This window comes from Lissotriton helveticus, chromosome 5_1, assembly GCF_964261635.1.
Source record: "Lissotriton helveticus chromosome 5_1, aLisHel1.1, whole genome shotgun sequence".
NCBI lineage: Eukaryota > Metazoa > Chordata > Amphibia > Caudata > Salamandridae > Lissotriton > Lissotriton helveticus.
In genome coordinates, this window is record NC_136065.1 from 2,033,929,363 (window position 1) to 2,033,949,952 (window position 20,590).

General features: G+C 48.7%; 1 protein-coding gene across 1 annotated transcript in view; it reads left to right on the plus strand.

The window, feature by feature from the left end:
* The first annotated feature begins 3,229 nt into the window (after window positions 1-3,229).
* Window positions 3,230-20,590, plus strand: part of LOC144756217 (uncharacterized) — a 153,411-nt gene continuing 136,050 nt past the window's right edge. Inside the window, exons 1-2 of the mRNA XM_078645831.1 lie at window positions 3,230-3,378; window positions 18,176-18,302. Of these exons, the coding sequence (XP_078501957.1) occupies window positions 3,373-3,378; window positions 18,176-18,302 (133 nt within the window). The 5' untranslated portion in view covers window positions 3,230-3,372. The remainder of the gene's footprint in view (window positions 3,379-18,175; window positions 18,303-20,590) is intronic.

Consider the following 20,590-nt stretch of genomic DNA (forward strand, 5'->3'; position numbering starts at 1 on the left):
AAAATTGTGATGTTTACCACTTGTGACAAGCATAGTACGCAATGCACATACATGCTATGTATCTCCTTCCCAAATCATCCCTTCTCAATGGTGCCTTAGATGGGCCTGCACCACTTTTCATTTTTATGCAAGTTTTTCAGCACAGTGACTATGCTGTAGTTATGGACTGCCTATGCTCATGTTTTCCACCGAGGGCACCCCGAAATTCTAGAGTACTCTCCATTATTTTCTCCAAATCCACGGACTCATTGGAGGAAGTAAAAGTTTTCTCATGGACGGTATTTGTCAGTAAAAGACATTGTTCATGAGGGATGGTTGTGGTGATCGAAGTTTCCTCAAGGAAAATTGGAATAAGCAGAAGGAGACAGTGTGGATTACAACGTTTTATTATTCATTTGTAGGAATGACAACGCATATTAAGCCATCAGAATGGAGTTGTTGTGGGTCTAGTAATATCATCATATGTATTTACTATGTATTCACTATGTTTTCCGTTTGTGCTTTGAGGGTTGGAAGGAGCTTACTTCATTCATCATTTATTCCAGTTATCCTGTGCACTTAATTAATATGAAAGTTTGTAAAATGTTCTTCCCCAAAAAAGGGAGATGTTGTGGTTCTAGTTGTTTAATGTTTCACTATGTTCCTATTGGTTGCTAGGCACGTGCACACCTAGAATGTCTAGCAGGTATAAGTATGACGTCAGAGATGGCATTGTGGGATTTCACCCTGACTCTGTGTAGTCACCACTCCTCGCACAAGCTCTTTTACCTTACAAATAAAATTCATAAAGTTCATTCCTTTCTTCTGGAGTTTCTTCATTTCAATATCACTACAGAGACCCTTCCTACATGCTCAGACAGCGGTATAAATCTCTCTTTGACAGATCTCAAATGATCAAAATAGCGAACAGTCTCTCTTCTCCTGTGGCGGTGGGTCAAGGTGTTCCCCAAGGATCAATACTAGCACCAACATTGTTCAATCTCTACTTAGAACCACTGGGAAACCTCCTAAGCAAATCTGGGATTCACTATCATCTCTATGCAGACGACACTCAACTCTACCTCAAGGTTGCCTCCACTCATGATCTCTCCATCCTAAGATCTACTCTTGACTCCATTCAAAACTGGATGTCTACTCATCAATTGATTCTGAATCCCTCCAAAACTGAATTCCTCCTCTTCTCCTCCTCACTCTCTCCTCCCCCGGTTCAATCATGGATGGATCAGATGAATCTACTAAACAATAAACCCATCATTGTCGACAGTGCAAAATCCCTTGGTGTCATTCTAGATAAAAAACTCAATCTAACTCCCCACATCAACTCTATTGCAAAATCTGCTCGCTACCAACTGCGCCTTCTTTGGGGAATCCGTCGCTTCTTCCCGGAGCAGGACCTTATAACCCTGGTGCAATCGCTGGTCCTCTCTAGACTAGACTACTGCAATTCTCTACTTACTGGCCTCCCCAAATCTCACCTGTCCCCACTTAAGTCTGTCTTCCATTCAGCAGCTCGTTTCATTTATGGGGCCAAAAGAAGCGATCACATCACGCCGATGTTATCCACCCTCCGCTGGCTTCCCTTCGAGGCTAGAGCTATCTACAAGTCTGCCTGCATTACCCACAAAGCCTTGCACTCCTCATCTCCCAGCTACCTGGCGAATAAACTGAAACTCTCTGGTGGCTCTAGACGTTCACGCAATGCGGAGAATCTACTGCTTGAACCTCCCACTTTCAAGAAGGAAAGAACAATGGCCCAATCCTTTTCAGGCAACGCAGTGAGAATCTGGAACTCCTTTCCACCTCAGCTCCGGACCACCGCCTCCTCCCAGGCCTTCAAAAGGGACCTCAAAGTTCTCCTCCTCCAGAGACACCTCCAAAAGTAACTCACGTCCTCTTGCTATTTGTGAGGAAGACTTCCCACAACTGATAATTTCTACTTTCCATGACCATGGAAGTGCCTTCCCAGTGTATGCCTGTGATTGGAGGGTCTGCCTTTTTGCAGTATTTTCCATGTACTGGTGTTCGGTGCCCTTTTGTAACATGCACACACCACTCTGCCCTTGCAACACACGGCTGCTACCTCTCACATGTCTTTACCCTTGATACTTGCACAAGTGCCACCTGGCCCACGTAACGCTTGTTCCTGAGCCTGAGTGTCTAGCACCTATTGCAGGACTATACCTCTAATTATACTCTGTTTTCTCTTATAACTGCACACTTGTCACTTTCTTTTCCTCTTGTGCACTTTTGACTACCTCATGTATTTTGGTTGCTCACAATATTTACTCAAGTATGTTGTTTGCTCACGATTGTCACTTTTACCTTTACTACCTCATGTATTTTGGTTGCTCACAATTTTTACTCAAGTATTTTGTTTGCTCACGATTGTCACTATTACCTTTACTACCTCATGTATTTTGGTTGCTCACAATTTTTACTCAAGTATTTTGTTTGCTCACGATTGTCACTATTACCTTTACTACCTCATGTATTTTGTTTGCTCACTATTACCTTATGTAAGTAACGTATGTTTTTGCAATCTGTTCTTTTGTAATGTTTCTCATTATGTTTCATGTCTGTTCCTAATGTGAAGCGCTCTGACGCCTTCGGGTAAAGTCCGCGCTATATAAAAATGCATAAATAAATAAATAAATAAATAAAATAAATAAATATAAACGGCAATGTCTCCTGGCGGCCCTTGCGAGGGAAAGCGCTCTCCCTGAATAAACATGCCCTGTCGTCGCTCATAGCTCCACGTCTGTTTCGGCTCCCTTTTCTTACCTGCGCATGCGTATTATTTTACGCACGCGACCTATGCATTTTGTCATCCAAAATGTCTTTTTAAGCTTCCCGCGGCAACACTGTAAACACCTGTTGCAGGACTGTGGCTCGGACCGGAGGCGCTTTAATACCACACCCGATACTAGGCGCTACACACGTGACATAGTAATCACTCAGAACAAATGGAAACCTCATGTCTGAATCCGTTTTGCATCTTTCAGCCCGGGTACTTTGATCCCTTGATGCTACTGCCCCTTTAATTATCTATTTCCCAAAAAGTGACCTTCTCTCCGAGCATGCGCAGTAAGACGCGACGTATACCTAGTGTCATAAACTACTTGGTGTATGGGATCTTCCATTTGCGCCACCTAGTAAGACACAGCTCTTAACTTGCGAGCATGCGCAGTGGTATATGATACTTATCTCCCGGGCATGCGCAGAAAGTAGCTCTCGGGAAGTAGTAGTAGTAGATGACACTGTGCTCAGGAAGGAGAGGGTTCCGTGCACTTCCAGGCTCCTCTCTCTAATCACCTACCCCCCTTTTCCATCCGTTAAGCGCAAGATCCCATTGAAGAGCCGCCCCGAGGTCCCATGGAGGTGAGATCGGTTTGTTGTAGGGAATTAAAAGGGCGGTGCCCGGGGGCCCTGATGCTTTGTCTGTACTGCGGGCTCATCACTGACCGGTGCCCCTCTGACAGCTTACTTCAGCACCCATCCCCCCAGTGTCACGTCCGGGTGGTTTAACCCCCCACAGTGGTATTACTTGAAGTAGGGTTAACCCCCCCCCCCCCCTCCCAGTTTTTTTATTTTTTTTATTTGTTTAATGCGATTTTATATAGCGCGAACTTTACCCGAAGGTGTCAGAGCGCTTTACATAAGAACCAGTTGCAAACCATAAGGATTTAGGATTACATGCGTTACATAAAAGATACACACAGAAACAAATTGCAAATGTACAAGATGTAAAGTCACACAAAGAAGAGACTGGTGAATATAGTTATTTCTATATACATAGGGAAGAGATATGAATGGATATACTCTAAGCGTCACATAGGAATAGTAGAGAGTACAAAGGTCTACTGCATATACTAGTGATTAGAGTTGTCTCTATATACATAGGGAAGGGATACACATGGATATACTCGTAAGAGTCACATACGAATGGTAGAGAGTACAAAGGTACTACATATACTAGTGATTAGAGTTATCTCTATATACATAGGGAAGGGATATGAATGGATATACTCTAAGAGTCACATAGGAATGGTAGAGAGTACTAAGGTCTACTGCATATACTAGTGATTAGAGTTATCTCTATATACATAGGGAATGGATACGAATGGATATACTCTAAGAGTCACATAGGAATGGTAGAGAGTACATAGGTCTACTGCATATACTAGTGATTAGAGTTATCTCTATATACATAGGGAAGGGATATGAATGGATATACTATAAGAGTCACATAGGAATGGTAGAGAGTACATAGGTCTACTGCATATACTAGTGATTAGAGTGATCTCCATTTACAGAAAAGCAGAGTTCCATTAAGTGGGGTTGGAGGGGGGATGCAGTCACAGCACCAAGGGAGGGACAGAGAAGGGCAGAAAAGTGAGACAAACGAGAGAGGGAAGCAGATAGTAATGAGTAAGACAGCCAGGAGTGTGTCAGAGGCAACAGGAGAGACAATAAAAAGGTTGCTAGGACAGAGGGGGAGGTCAGAGATCGCTAAAATGGTGGAGGAGAAAGGTAGAAGAAGCGAGTCATAAAAGAAAATGGTTTGGAGCACAAAGGTCCAAGTCCGAGAGTCCAGGAAGAGGGCTGCCATAGCCAGCAAGTCCGGGGGGTGAGGGGAGAAAGGCAGTCCGCAAGTCACAGCCTCTTCGTCCATGAGGAGCTGGGGCAGAGGAGTTCAATCCGGAGGCATGGTGGGTTGTTGTTGGGTGGGCACCTCACATTAAGGCACTGCAGATGTCAGGTAGATCGTGCTAGCAGTGTGACAGCAGTGTGGTAGTCTCCTCGCTGAAACCACGTTTGTTACGGATCTCATGGCGCTCCTCGCCACTTTTACCTCGCACATCTCACTAGCTTATTCCTCAGCCGCCGCCATTGTTGAGTCAGGCTGGCCGGTACAAAGCCGGGGTTTGTTGGGGCATGGTGTGACGCTGGGGTGCAGGCGAGGGGGAGAAGCAGAGCACTCCGCACAAGTCACCGCCAAGGATCCTTGAAGAGGGCTCACCCCCGCGGGCATGAGACACAGAGAGAGCTTGCGGCGTCGCTTAAAGCAACTCCGCATCCATTTTAGGGTCAGGCAAGCCGATCGCGAGGTGAGCTTTATTTCAGTATTTCATTTCGCATATGAGAGGCACCCACCTTAGGGATGTGAGGCTTCCGTGTAGTAGAGAGTCCGTTCAGCCCGAAAAACAGTGTCCAACGTGAGAGGATCGTAGATCAATTCGTGCCGGGAGTTGGCGCCATTTTGGGGGACCGCAGTGGGCTCTGCAGCGATCCGCTTACATCGCACTGCAAGTTAAACTTCGGCCCGTTCGTTCCAGAACGCGCTCCCCGCGTCCCCCGGAGCCCCATCTCTGAAGAGCTCCATAGAGGCCGGTGGTGGCGCCGCTCCGTCCGGAAATGGTGGCCCGGGGCACCTCAAAGCTGTCTGCATGAATTTCACTCTGGAATGGAATCCCTCCTCATCCTCGGGCGGAGGCGGCCGTGACCCCTCCCCGAGGGCCCGGGGCCCCCGCAGGCCCCCTCCGTGCCCGGTCCTGCTTACCATTTCTCTCGCTCAGCGCTGCCCCGTGCCCCCGCGCCCGGTGCAGGGAGAGCCCGGGAGAGGCCAGTGTCACTTATGGAAGGTTTAACTCCCCCCTCCAGTGTCACTTCAGGTAGGGTTAACCCCCCTCTAGTGTCCATGCAGGGTTAAGTCCCCCCTCCCTCCAGTGTCGCATAAGGGAGGGTTAACCCCTCCTCCAGTGTCACTTTAGGTAAGGTTACCCCCCCTCCAGTGTCACTTCAGGTATGTTAAAACCCCTCCCACCAGTGTCACTTCAGGTAGGGTTAAAAGCCCCCCAGTGTCACGTCAGGTAGGGTTAAAAGCCCCCCAGTGTCACTTCAGGTAGGGTTAAAAGCCCCCCAGTGTCACTTCAGGTAGAGTTAACCCTCTCCTTCCATTGTCACTTCAGGTAGAGTTAACGCCCTTCTCCATTGTCCCTTCAGGTAGGGCTAACTCCCCCCTCCTGTGTCACTTCAGGTACGTTTGACCCCCCGTGTCACTTTAGGTAGGGTTAACCCCCCTCTAGTGTCACTTCAGGTAGGTTAACTCCCCCTCCTCCAGAGTCACTTCAGGTAGGGTTAAACCCCCCCCATCACTTCAGGTCGGGTTTATCTCCCCACCCATGTCACTTCAGGTAAGGTTAACCTTAACCCCCCGCTCAAGTGTCACCTCAGGTAGGTTTACCCACCCTCCAGTGTCACTTTTGGTAGGGTTAACCCGCCCCCCTCCAGTGTCACTATAGGTAGGATTAAGGCCCTCTCTAGTGTCACTTCAGGTAGGGTTACACCCCCAAGTGTCAGTACAGGTAGAGTTACCCCACTTCCAGTGTCACTTCAGGTAGAGTTAACCCCCTAACCCCCAGTGTCACTTCAGGTAGAATTAACCCCCACTCCAGTGACACTTCAGGTAGGGTTAACACCCCCATTCCTGTGGCACTTCAGGTTTACCCACCCTTAAATGCTCATATTCTATATATTCCTATTCCTGAAGCTCTTCACACTCCCTTACCTCTACTCCTCTTCGTTATTCCACTGTCCACACCAGTGTTCCCAACACACACATCCTTACCTAAATGGTGTATTCTTCAACAGATTTCGCAGTCACTCCTGTTACAATTAACTGATTCTGCTTTTTTTTTTTACCCCATTAAGACACATAACTGAAGCGTGTTTCTCCACACCCAGAGCTTGTGCCTTGAGCACCGTTACACCTACACTGCACACTCTTTTATAATTTGGACACATGTTGTTTGTACCATGAATATGGTATCCTCCTCTAACATCCTACGACTGTCCTGAGAGTTGGCGGAGTGCACTGACCCACCCACCAACACGACGGACCCCAGCGAATCAGCCCGCAACCTCACACAGTGGCTCACCACCTGCGCCGACGACCTCGCACCACTGTAGAACCCTCCCAGCAGATCCGGCAGCAGGAAAGCCTCGTGGTTCACCAACGACCTCAAAAACTCCAAGAAAACCTGCCGCACCCTCGAGAAAGCCTGGCGCCACGACCAGACAACAGAAAACATGACAGCCTCAAGAACGCCACCCGCAAACACCACCAGCTGATCCGCACCACCAAAAGGGCAACATTCAAAGAACGACTGGACAACAACACCCACAACAGCAAGGAACTCTTCAGCATCGTTAAAGAGCTCTCCAACCCCAGCGCCTGCAACAACGATATCACACCCTCGCAAGACCTCTGCGACTCACTCGCCTCGTTCTTCCACCGCAAGATCGCCGACATACACAACAGCTTCGGCGCACAGACCACGCACCCAACCACTGAACCAACGCCCCCACCACCACCCTCTGCACCTGGACCCCTGTCAGCACCGAAGACACCACCCGCCTGATGAACACCATCCACTCCGGCTCCCCAACCGACCCCTGCCCACACCACATCTTCAACAAAGCCGACTCCATCATCGCACCCCGGCTCCGGAACATCATCAACAGCTCCTTCCCATCCGCCACCTTCCCGGAGAGTTGGAAACATGCTGAGCTGAGCGCCCTCCTGAAGAATCCACACCACAGCCAACTTCAGCCTATAAGTAACCCTTATCTGCAGACCTCTGCGACCCACCCCAAATACATGTGAAATTTCACAAACTTCATGTGCCCCTCATCATTGATGCCAGCACATTCATCCTCCTCAGAAATCTCAACTTTCACCTAGAGGACCCCACTGACCCATACTCCACAGCTCTCTTACAGACCGTCAGAAACCTAGGGCTCCCCCTGCATATTACCAGACTGATCTATGCCTCTGGTCATCGCCTGGACCAAATTTACACTTCCCTCAGCTACATCACAGTCAACAATACAGTACCATTGACCTGGACAGACCACGGGCCCATCAGCTTCAGCGTTCACATCCTATAACACCCAAAACGTCACTTCATTGGAACTGCCTGCCGGTTTTGGAACAAAATTACAGAACCTGACTGGATCCCCATACTCAGCACGCCCAACCTGAACATGCCAGCAGCCTACCTACTGCCATCAGAAGGTTCAACAGATGGTGAACCTTCCTGGGCCAACATTCTGGCCCTCTTAATTCTTAAACGGAAAAGCATCACACCAAGACCCATCCCAACGCAGACTGGTACACAGCAGATCTCAGGCTGACAAGAGACACTGCAAGCAACTGGATTATAGGTGGGGATTCACTCAAGACACTGCATACTAAGTCACTCGCTGATACCAATTGACAAAAGTACAACTACCACAGACTATATCAACGCCTGCACAAACAACGCCGCCTCCTGTCCAGGAGTTCACAGCCCTGCCAGGTGTCTCCAGCTGTAACCCCATCAAAGACCTCTATGACAAACTCTCTGAATACTCCAGCAACAACATTGCCACCATCTATGGAAACTTTGGCTGGCAACCAGACAACATCACCCAGGCCACCCAACTCCTCACTGAGACTGGGGAGCAAATACCGACTGCCTGGACCACTATCACCCAGACTTAACAACTACTACCATAAAGACAGACCACTCGGGCTCCTGCCAACTCCTGCCCAGACCACATCTTCATGACTCCTTCCTAACAGAGAAGTTCTAACTACCAACCTTAGTGCCTCCATCTGTTATATCCTGTGATTCCTAGTCCTGGCTGCTCAGCCTGCATGAGTGTGATGTTATAGAATGTTTGGTGTGTGTGCATTCTTTGAATGAGTGATCAGTTAGATTGAGTGGGGCTGAGCAGCAGGATGCTGCTCCCGGTGTGGCACCTTGTAGCATCTTACTTTAACTAATAAATCTACTTTACATCTCTGGCTCCTGGTCTACCTATGATGACAGTACTTCTTTAGATACAAAAATGGCGACAATGTTAAAAAGAACCACGCGTGAAGACCCAAGAAATTACAGATGGAACTAAAAGATGATAGCGAGAGTCTGAAAAGAAGCCTGAAAAGCAAGCCTGCGCAACGCCTGGGATGCCCCACTGGTGTCTTTTCCAACAGACAGTCCACAGAGGTATGTGTTGGGCGTTGGACATTATGTGGCTCGAGTGACTTGAAACCTGACTTTCTACTGACTATCTACTTTGTGCTTGGAAGTCGCTGCTAGTGTCTGGGACCTGTTCATATAACAAGCGCACCAAAGGTTAGTGGCAGAGTGTGTTGCAGCGAGTGTGCTCTGATTGCACCAGCGGCGGAGTACAGTGCAGTGCACGGTAATGCACGATGAAAGTGCTGTGATGGCACCAGCGGCTGAGTGTGAACAAAGTTGGTGTTAGTAGTACCGGCTGGAAACGCGAAGGAGAATTAGTGAAGCGTGAAGGGAGAATTAGTGTTGAAGGCAAGCTTCTCTTTAAAAGTAAACAAAGCCTGCTGGTCTTGAAGGTAAATCACCCTGCTGTGCATGTGTGTATCCAAGCGCGAGGGAGGATTAGCGCTGAAAGGAAGCTCTTTGTTAAAAGTAAACAAAGCCTGCTAGTCTTTGAAAATAAATACAAATCGTTTTATTCATATGGGAAGCTGCTCTAAGATACATGTGTTTTGGTGTGCGGTGAACTGTGTCCAGATCACTAGTTGGCAGCACAACTTAGATGAGGATGTTACAGAAATTTAAAGTGTGAATTTTCGTGCTGAACAAAGTTTGACCGTGTGCACCCAATCCTGCATGTCATATCTGCTGTGAAGAAAGTGGAGTTCTAGTGAGAAGGAGCGGGATTTGAAGGGGTTTATCTACACAAGATCAAAGCGCAACTAAAAAACTGCCAAGAGCATTTCAGATTGTGACTTGTATGGATCAGGGGCAGGTTTCCAACAAGATGTGATTGTAGAAACAGTGCTGCTTTTAGTGAGTCGGAGTCGTGAAGCAGTGTCTTGTGAAATAAGGAATCTGTGTGGAATAAAGAATTGTTTAAATTCCCACCAGAAAAGGCAAATATGTGAAGCGTCACTTTTCAATGCAATGGCTGGTCAGATTTCTTTACAACTGGAAGCCGCCAGTCTCTATGCCAAGGTCAAATCTACGTTTTTAAGAGACTGAACTGCATGTTTTGATGCATCTTAAGGTTGGAGCTGCGCTTGTATCAACTTACAAGGAAATGAGAGAGTTTAGGAACAACTGCAAAATGTTAGAAGCAGCGCCACCGGAGAGGTGTGATTCAAGACTTGTTATCTGGTGGAGATTTTGTTCTAGCAACTCCATTTAATGACAACGGTGACTACTTTGTGTTGTTTTAGTTTATTATTTTGATTTATTTCTGCTAAACAAGCAAGAAAATGTTTTCATGTTTTACCTACACAATTAATGCATGTTGTACTGTGGTAATGTTATGTCAAGTCAAGTCAAGTTAGAATTTGTATAGCGCACTACTCACCCAGAGGGTCTCAAGGCGCTTGAGGGAGGGAGGGGGGTGGGTGGGGGGGAGCGTTACTTATCGAATATCCAAGTTTTGAGTTGTTTTCTGAAGGAGAGGTGGTTCTGTGTAAGGCGGAGGTGGGTGGGGAGAAAGTTCCAGGTCTTGGCCGCTAAGTAGGAGAATGATCTTCCTCCCATGGTGGATCTTTGGATGCGTGGGATCGCGGCGAGGGCTTGATTGGACGATCGTAGTTGACGGGTGGGGGAGTAGAAGGTCAGGCGCGTGTTGAGGTATTTGGGTCCTAGGTCGTAGAGGGCTTTGTGTGCGTGGGTGAGTAGACGGAACGTTATTCTCTTGTTGACGGGGAGCCAGTGGAGGTCTCTCACGTGACCGGATATGTGAGCTTGGCGGGGGATGTCTAGGATAAGTCTGGCTGAGGCGTTCTGAATGCGTTGGAGTTTTTTCTGTAAGTTGGCTGTTGTTCCGGCGTAAAGGGTGTTTCCGTAGTCCAGTCAGCTTGTGACAAGTGCTTGGGTGACCGTCTTTCTTGTTTCGGTGGGGATCCAGCGGAAGATTTTTTTGAGCATACGTAGGATGTTAAAGCATGATGATGAGATGGCGTTGACTTGTCTGGTCATCGAGAGGGAGGAGTCCAGGATGAAGCCCAGGTTACGTGCGTGGTCCGTTGGTTTGGGTGCGATGCCCAGGGCCGGTGGCCACCATGAGTCGTCCCAAGCGGAGGGGGATGATCCTAAGATGAGGACTTCCGTTTTGTCTGAATTCAGTTTTAAACGGCTGTTCTTCATCCACTCGGCTACTTCTTGCATCCCTTCGTGTAGGTTGGTTTTGGCGGTGTTTGGGTCTTTGGTGAGGGAGAGGATCAGCTGGGCGTCGTCTGCGTAGGAGATGATGTTGAGGTTGTGTTGGCGCGCGATGGATGCGAGGGGACTCATGTATACGTTGAAGAGGGTGGGACTGAGTGAAGATCCTTGTGGTACGCCGCAGATGACTTCAGTGGCCTCTGATCTGAAAGGGGGGAGGCGGACTTTCTGGGTTCTTCCGGCGAGGAACGAGATGATCCAGTCCAGTGCTTTTCCTTGTATCCCGACGTTGCTGAGGCGTTGTATCAGGGTGCTATGGCAGACTGTGTCGAAGGCTGCGGAGAGGTCCAGTAGGATGAGGGCAGCTGTTTCTCCGTTGTCAAATAATGTTCGAATGTCGTCTGTGGCTGCGATGAGGGCGGTCTCGGTGCTGTGTTTGGCTCGGAAGCCGGACTGTGATGGGTCGAGGGAGCCGTTAGATTCGAGGAAGGCGGCGAGCTGATTGTTGATGGTTTTCTCAATGATTTTGGCAGGGAATGGGAGGAGCGAAATGGGGCGGTAGTTCTTAAGTTCGGTGGGGTCTGCTGTGGGTTTCTTCAGGAGTGCGCTGAGTTCGGCATGTTTCCAGCTTTCCGGGAAGGTAGCAGTGTTGAGGGAGCAGTTGATGACATCTCGGAGATGGGGTGCGATGATAGAGTCTGCTTTGTTGAAGATGTGGTGGGGACATGGGTCGGTTGGCGATCCGGAGTGGATGGAGTTCATCAAGCGGATGGTGTCTTCAGTGCTGATTGGGTTCCAGGCGCAAAGGATGTCGGAGGAGGGCTTTGGTTTGGAGGTGAGGGGGGTGGACTGGTCGCCAAAGCTGTTATGTATGTCAGCGATTTTGTTGTGGAAGAACGAGGCTAGAGAGTCGCAGAGGTCTTGAGATGGAGTGATGTCGTTGGTGTCGGCGGTGGGGTTGGTAAATTCTTTGACGATGTTGAATAGTTCCTTGCTGTTGTGGGCGTTGTTGTCGAGTCGATCCTTAAATGCTGATTTCTTGGTGGATCGGATCAGCTGGTGGTGTTTGCGGGTGGCGTTCTTGAAGGTGGTCATGTTGTCAGTGGTTGGGTTTTTTCGCCAGGCTTTCTCGAGGGTGCGGCAGATCTTTTTGGATTTCTTAAGGTCGTCATTGAACCAGGGGGCTTTTTTGCTACCTTGCTTGGTTAGATGGTTTTTCAAGGGTGCTAATTCGTCTGCGCAGTGAGTGATCCATTGTGTGAGGTTGATGGCTGCTTGATTTGGGTCCAATGATTTGGCGGGAAGGTTTTGGTAAAGCGATGTGAAGAGCTGGTCGGTGGTAATTTTGTTCCAGTTTCTGCGGGGGATTGGTTGTGGGTCGTGGTTTTTTTGTAGTTGGAAGTGAACGCAGCTGTGGTCCGTCCAATGGAGTCCTGTGGCGTGATTGAAGGAGATGTACTTGCTGGAGGAGAAGATTGGGTCGAGCGTGTGTCCGGCGTAGTGGGTGGGGGTGTTTACCAGTTGTTTGAGTCCGAGATTGGCGAGGTTGTCCAGAAGGGTGGTGGTGTTGCTGTCGTTGTTCTTTTCCAGGTGGAAGTTGAGGTCTCCTAGTAGAATGTAGTCCTCGGAGGGGAGGGCGTGTGGGCTGATGAAGTCTGCGATGTCTTCCCTGAAATGTGTGCGGGGTCCTGGGGGTCTGTAGATGAGGGTGCCTCTGAGTGTGGTCTTAGGGTCGGTGTGAATCTGGAAGTGAAGGTGTTCGGCGGTTGCGAGGTTGTCGTCGGAACTGGTCGTGATGCGGATGGTGTTTTTATGGACGATGGCGATGCCTCCTCCTGTTTGGTTGGTGCGGTCCTTTCGGATGATCTTGTAGCCGTCCGGGATGGCTATGGTGATGTCGGGCGCTGATGAGGCGTTCATCCAGGTTTCTGTGAGAGAGGCGACGTCCTGCGATGTGGTGTCTAGTAAGTTCCATAGTTCAGTGGCGTGTTTGTGGACCGAGCGGGTGTTGAGCAGGATGCACTTCAGGTGGTTAGTGTCGGAGTTCTGTTTGGCGTTTGTGGATTTGGTGTGGGTCCTGATGCAGTCTAGCTTGCAGGAGTGGCAGGTGAAGGGTCCATGGGTGTGTCCTGGGGCGGCTTGGTAGCAGTCTGGGAGACATCCTGTGTTGAGTGCAGAGAGGGTTGCAGCGTCGTACGTTATGCGGGTGGAGTGGATTGTGCGGGGACCAGGGGGTCTGGCTCTGGGTGCGGTCCGGGCGCGGACGGGCTTACCTTTGGCGCGCCTTCGGTGCGCATAGGGCGCGTCCGCTGCGCGTGGACGCTGCGCGCAAATGCATCTGTCATAAGTGGAGAGTGGAGGGGGGCGGAGCGAGGGAGGAGCAGCTGGGAGGCGGGAGCGGGGTGGAGAGACAGGCTAGGAGGCACAACAACAAGATGGCAGCAAAAACAAAAGTGAAACAGGACGAGATTTGGGCACAGTCTGGGATGTCGCTAAGATATGGGCAAAGGCACCGGCACAATCAGGCACAAATGATTACAAAAGCAGTGCGAGCAATGCAATATAGCGCTACGATATCAGTCAGCCACAAACAATAATACAAGCAATGAGGGCAATGCAATATAGCGCTACGATATCAGTCAGCCACAAATGATAATACAGGCAATGAGGGCAATGCGCAAATTGGTTAATGGCAGCAATGAGCACAATAGCGTTACGATACCAAGTGACCAGGGAGCGTGTGGGGAGCGACCGCTTCTGAGCGAGTCAGGACGGTCACAGCGCTGAGACAAACGGGACGATCCTTAGCTATCTGTGGGAGGGAGGAGCAGCTGGGAGGCGGGAGCGGGGTGGAGAGACGGGCTAGGAGGCACAACAACAAGATGGCAGCAAAAACAAAAGTGAAACAGGACGAGATTGGGGCACAGTCTGGGATGTCGCTAAGATATGGGCAGAGGCACCGGCACAATCAGGCACAAATGTAAGACCCTTCAACCAAAATTTAATGTGAATGTACTTCTATATTATTTTAGCATCTACTGTTACTTACATGCTGAGATTTTCTATAAAATGCCTGTGGGATATGTACCGTGTTTTGTCTAAGCATGTTTTGTGGGTCATGTACCCTGTGTTGTATTTTTTTTTTGCTTTCCCCTCGCACGCCAGGGTTGCGTTGGGAGTGTCCCTCGCACGTCAGGGTTGCGATGGCAATGTCTTTTGCCTCAATCGTCAAGGTTACGTTGGCAGTATCCCTCCCACGTCAGGGTTGTGTTGGGAATGTGCTTTGCCTCGCACGTCAAGGTTGCATTGGCAGTGTCCCTCACACGTCATGGTTGCGTTGGGAGGGTTCCTCACACATCAGGGTTGTGTTTGAAATGTGCTTTGCCTCGCACGTCAAGGTTGCGTTGGCAATATCCCTCGCACGTCAAACTTGCGTTGGGAGAGCTGTTTTTTTTGCCTCGCACATCAGGGTTGTGTTGGCAGAGTACTCAGGAGCAGTGCGGTAATGTCAATGTGCATTACATTTTTTGTGTTCTCCTTCGCACGTCATTTATTGTGCGTTATTACATCCTTGCTGGAACATGTGCATATTTTTTTTCATGTTCCTTTGCAGAGGGAGATGGGTGTGTTGTGGTGATTGGTGGTGTTCTTCAGAGTGTACTGGGTAGGTGTGGTGATTGCATTTTCCCTGTGGTGTTCTTCAGAGTGTACTGGGTAAGTGTGGTGATTGCATTTTTCCTGTGGTGTTCTTCAGAGTGTACTGGGTAAGTGTGGTGATTGCATTTTCCCTGAAACATTTGCAATCTGTTTTGATTGCATCCTGCCTGAAAACATGTGCAAACATTTAAATGTGAATTTACATGTTTCATTCCCATTCTATATGAAGAATACAATTAGTTATGCTATATGTTCTAATCTTAAGTGAACTAGAGAGGAATCATTTATCTCTCATCATCTTAGTTGACCTTATTAACTTTAATATCCTAGAATGCTATTTGATTTTTGTTGTGAACTAAGAATGCATTTACCTATCTAATATGATTTTTGTGACCTAATTCAATTTAATTTCCAAGTAACGAAATGTGATTATTTTCTTCACTTTGCTTCTTGTTGTTTTATTGTTTCTGAAGGGAGGAGATATGTTATGTCCTATGCTTCCTAGTCCTGGCTGCTCAGCCTGCATGTGTGTGATGTCATAGAATGTTTGGTGTGTGTGCATTCTTTGAATGAGTGATCAGTTAGATTGAGTGGGGCTGAGCAGCAATATGCTGCTCCCGGTGGGGCACCCTGTACCATCTTACTTTAACTAATAAATCTACTTAACTACATCTCTGGCTCCTGGTCTACCTATGATGACAGTACATCTTCAGATATTCCTGCCAACTCCTGCCCAGACCGAGTCTTCACCAAATGACTCCTTCCTAACAGCGAAGTTCTAACTACCAACCTCAGTGCCTCCACTGACTTAGGCGATATCCCAAACACCTAGAAACCGTCACTCCCCTGCTCAAGAAGCCATTTGCAAACCCAGCCACACTCTCCAACTACAGGCCCATCTCCCTCCTACCATACTCAGTCAAGGTCTCAGAGAAGGTAATCAATCTATTTCTCACTGTCCACCTCAGCAACCATTAACTCTTTGACATCACTCAATAATGTTTTAGACTCAACCACAGCATGGAACCGGCACTTATTTCCCCTATAGACAACATCCGCATGATTCTAGACAGAGGGGAATCTGTGTCCCTCATCCTCCTGGATCTTTTGACAGCTCTCAGCACCGTCTCACACCCTATCCTCATCATGTATCTGCATGACTTCAGTGTCCAAGACCACCCTCCACTGGACATGCTCCTTCTGAACTGAGAAAAAACAAGCTGGCAGCCTGACACTATTCCTCAGCAGCCTTTAAACTAATCTGCGGAGTAGCACAAGTCTGTTCCCTCAGCCCCATGCTCTTCAACACATACATCATTCCGCTGGACAGAGTCATGCAAACCCACAACATCAACATCCTCTCCTACGCCAATGAAATGCAACTGATAATCTCCCTCTCAGACAGGACCCCTAACACAAGAAGCAAGATCATCACCTGCATGACGAATGGAAGCAGTCCAACTATCTGAAGCTGAACACCGACAGTTCAGATGTAGTAATCTTCGGCCGCAGCACCTTAACTTGGAATTCCAACTTATGGCCGTTGAACTGGGACCTACATCTTCACCCAACAACTACACCAGGAACCGCTGGATCATTATATACAACTAACTGGGCATATAGAGTCAAGTTATTGGGGCTCCCACACCCTGAAAATTGTAATGAAGATCTACAAGTGCTCCCCTACCACACCAGAAGGACTGTCAGCAAGCCTTCGTCACTATCAAACTATACTGCAAAAATCCCCTCACTGCCGGAATCTCCAAACAACAAACCAGAAGGCTTTAACACCTTTGGTGCTTATGATGAGCCCAGCTCGTCATGAGTCACAGTAGAGCTGTGCTCATGACGAGCTGAGCTCGTCATAACGGCTGCACACTGCCCACGCGCGATTGATTCCCCGCCTGTGCGGGTGAATTAATCAGTGGGCGGGGTTGTGACGAGCCCAGCTCGTCATGAGCACAGCTCCACTGTGACTCATGATGAGCTGGGCTCGCCACAAGCACCGCGGAACCCCCCCCTGCACCGTGGGGGAATTACCCCTGCAGCGAAGGGGCTAATCCATCCCGAACTAAGCAGCAAGACTGATACTCAAACTCTCACACAGGACACCCCCCCCCCACACCTCAGGGAGCTCCACTGGGTCCCTGTACACATATGCCCTCGCTTTAGACTCCTTACACATACATTCAAGGCACTACAAAACTTTATTCCCCCATGCCTGAATCACCTTCTGCCAACCACAAAGACACCTCCGTTCTGTCCAACTCCTACTTTCACATATCCCATGCATACACAGAAACAAAGCCAAGGGCCGGGCGTCTTTGCATATTGCTACTAAAGTCCAGAATTACTTACCTCCTCACATCTGAGCCTCCTTCTCGCTTCTTGAGTTCCGTAGTAGGCGGAAGACTTGTCTTTTGAAGTAACCTCGTTATAGACAGTTTAGGCTCCAGTACCCGCATAGCGTTAGGATACCCTCCAGGTTGATAGCGCGCTCTACAAATACTTTAACCTAGCATAACCGTATGAAGGTCATCCAGATGGAATTACATTGGCTCCACTTGCCAGGCCACAACATGTTCAAACCAGATGCATCCTTTACCAAGCCATCATGAATAACACCCCTGCTTACCTTACTGACAAGCTCATCAACTCTGGTGTCACTCAACATACCCGCAGCCTCGACACCATCAGGCTGGAGACTAAGAACACTACATCTCAGTACAGTAACAAGCCACAAACTATCTCAGCTTTTATCACTTGTTGACCTTATTCTTGCCTTTGACCCTGTACATCACTCTTCTGCCATTTGGTGCTGTACAAGTACGATATTTATACAAACCTACGCACGTACACACATGCATTAACATATCCAGATGAATAGCAATTCATGTTCCCTAATAATTTCCTACAAATTTAATCTGCAAAATTTAATGGCGCAAGATCTTATCGCCCCCTGTAATTACTGCATGCAATAAACACCTCATTGTTTATAGCTGCAATCCCTTTGCAAATAGGTGCGTGTGAGGGGGTTGTCCTTTAATGACCCACTTGTAATCAGGCACTGAGTGTTGAAACTATTATTATTTAATCTATTGTTTCATATTTAAAAGTGGTCTTCAGCCCCTCCCAGTCAGTTTATTCATTACGCCTTTTTAATTTCTAAAACAGTCTTAAGTGCTTTCTTTAAAAAGAAGAGGGCAGAATGTGGTGGAAAGTTAACATTAAGTTCAATCTATTTAAGATGAACACAGGGACACAGAGTGTAGCAGCCAAGATAGAAACAACGTTTTTGTTTTTTTCAGACACAGGTTCCCATTTCCAATGCTTCTTGCTGTTTCTCTGCGGACGATTGGAATCTTTTACAAGAATGGCAGAAGGAGCTTTATGGGAACGTGATGAAAGAAATTCACCGAGCGCTGATCTCGCTAGGTAAAGTTGCAGCATTGATCATTAATATGAAACGTTGCTGTCATCCGGATACTCTTTGTTCTATTACTTTCATTCTTCCCGCAGTAATGATGTGGCTATGTTGAGGTGGAGTGGTTACTCCTGAAAAACAGGCAGCAGTGGTTATGATGCATGCTTAAATATTGTAAGTGGTAACATGCATTTGCAGTGAAATAGGTCACGCATTTACGAGAGTTTGAGCTATTGGCATTCATGACAATACCATTGGCTTAAACGTTTGCAAATGCGAGACCCATTGCATTGCATATGCTATTTTTGAAAAATCGCCCCATGCTGCGCTTTCACTTTGAACTGACAGCCAATCATTTGTAAATAAATAACTAAGACTAAGGGGAAATTTGAGGTTTTAATCATCAGACAGGGAAGACTTCAAAAGTGCGCATCGCTTCCCCTTAGCCACCAGAGATAATCAATGAAAAGACAAACTCAGTTTGAAGTCTACAGACAAATAGGTTGTTTAAAAAATAATTGTTTTCATTCAAATCTTTTGTTTTTATTTTTTGACCAAAAGCTGGCCAACACCTGTTTCACAGCATCAAGGTCTCTTCATCAGGGCCATACAATTGACTTTGAGTGGTATTATTTGGCGGCACAACTTCAGTGGCTCACGCAGGCGATAGCTCGTGAGTTCCGAGGACCTAAAGGACCGTGCGGCAGAGCGATTCCTCGGCATGTGTTGTCATTTATAGTTCTTCAGCAGAAGATCGATCTTAACCAGCTCACTCTTGAAGAGCGCACTCTTCACTTGTGCTGAAATCAGAGTCAGAAACGGGTGGGTTGCTCCCACCGGTATGCCCAGGAGATACCTCTAGGCATGTGCACGGCCCTTCCTCATGAGGGAAACTGGTCTGCGCTAGCGGTTTGGGAGGAACTCGGACTTCATATGGTGGGAGATTTATACAGAGATGGTTCATTGTTGTCATTTCAGGAATTGCAGGAACTATTTGAGCTGCCGTGGGGAGACTATTTATTGCACGCCGCGTTGGTGGTAGGGCTGCAGCGCCACTGGAAGATGGGGTTGCAGGAACCGCCGACTTCGCCGGGTTGTCAATATATCACTATGGTGGCGGGTACCTTTAAAGCTGTTACGTGCCTTTATCGACGCCTGTCGAGCGAACAGCTTCCACCCCTGGATGCCCTAAAAGGCAAATGGGAGGCAGATATCGGCAAAGCCATACCGGAGACAACATGGCCTCAACTGTTGCGGCGTGCCTGGAAAGGCACGCGCAATGCCCGGTTCCAGTTGGTACATTTTTAGGTTTCGCTGGAGGGCGGAGCTCTTAGCTCCGCCTCCAGAGAAATCTCTTGATTCTAGTAAGGAAAATGGAAAACGCCCCCCTGTCCCATTGGCTAGCTCCATAAATGGAGGCTAGCCATTGGAACAGACATCTGTCCGTCAAGGCCGGACCAGATTCGGGGGCGTTCCCGAGATTTTTTCCCAGGGCGGAGTTACGTTTTTTCCCGTTCCCTCCCCTTTCACTGATGCGCTGTCCATTTCCGCCCCCCCTCGCTGTCCTGTGCACGTTTCCCGCCGTCCGTGTCCTCTCCCGCCCCCTCCCGCCGTCCGTGTCCTCTCCCGCCCCCTCCCGCCGTCCGTGTCCACTCCCGCCCCCTCCCGCCGTCCGTGTCCACTCCCGCCCCCTCCCGCCGTCCGTGTCCACTCCCGCCCCCTCCCGCCCCCTCCCGCCGTCCGTGTCCACTCCCGCCCTGGTCTGTTTTGTTACGAAAAGGGACTGAACATGTTCTTAGATATTCAGTCATTATTGAGGCACCGCCCTCCGAAGTGTTGTCAACAGGGTCCCCACAGTTTACTATGTTTTTAGGGTACCCTCGAGTCCAGAGACGTATTTCTTTTTTTTTAAAGTACTCTGGGCAGTGCTTCCTAATCTCCTCTTGGGGACAGCAGAGGCGCGTGCATCTCTCCTTCAAAGGCGGACAATTACAGCTCGGGTTCGTCCAGGCGACTACAGAAACCCCCCCTCAGCGCCGCTTCCCATTCACATACGCCATCTGAAAGTGGCCATATTTCATTCTGCCCATTTAAAACTGCTCCCGCCGTCCGTGTCCACTCCCGCCCCCTCCCGCCGTCCGTGTCCACTCCCGCCCCCTCCCGCCGTCCGTGTCCACTCCCGCCCCCTCCCGCCCCCCGTGTCCACTCCCGCCCTGGTCTGTTTTGTTACGAAAAGGGACTGAACATGTTCTTAGATATTCAGTCATTATTGAGGCACCGCCCTCCGAAGTGTTGTCAA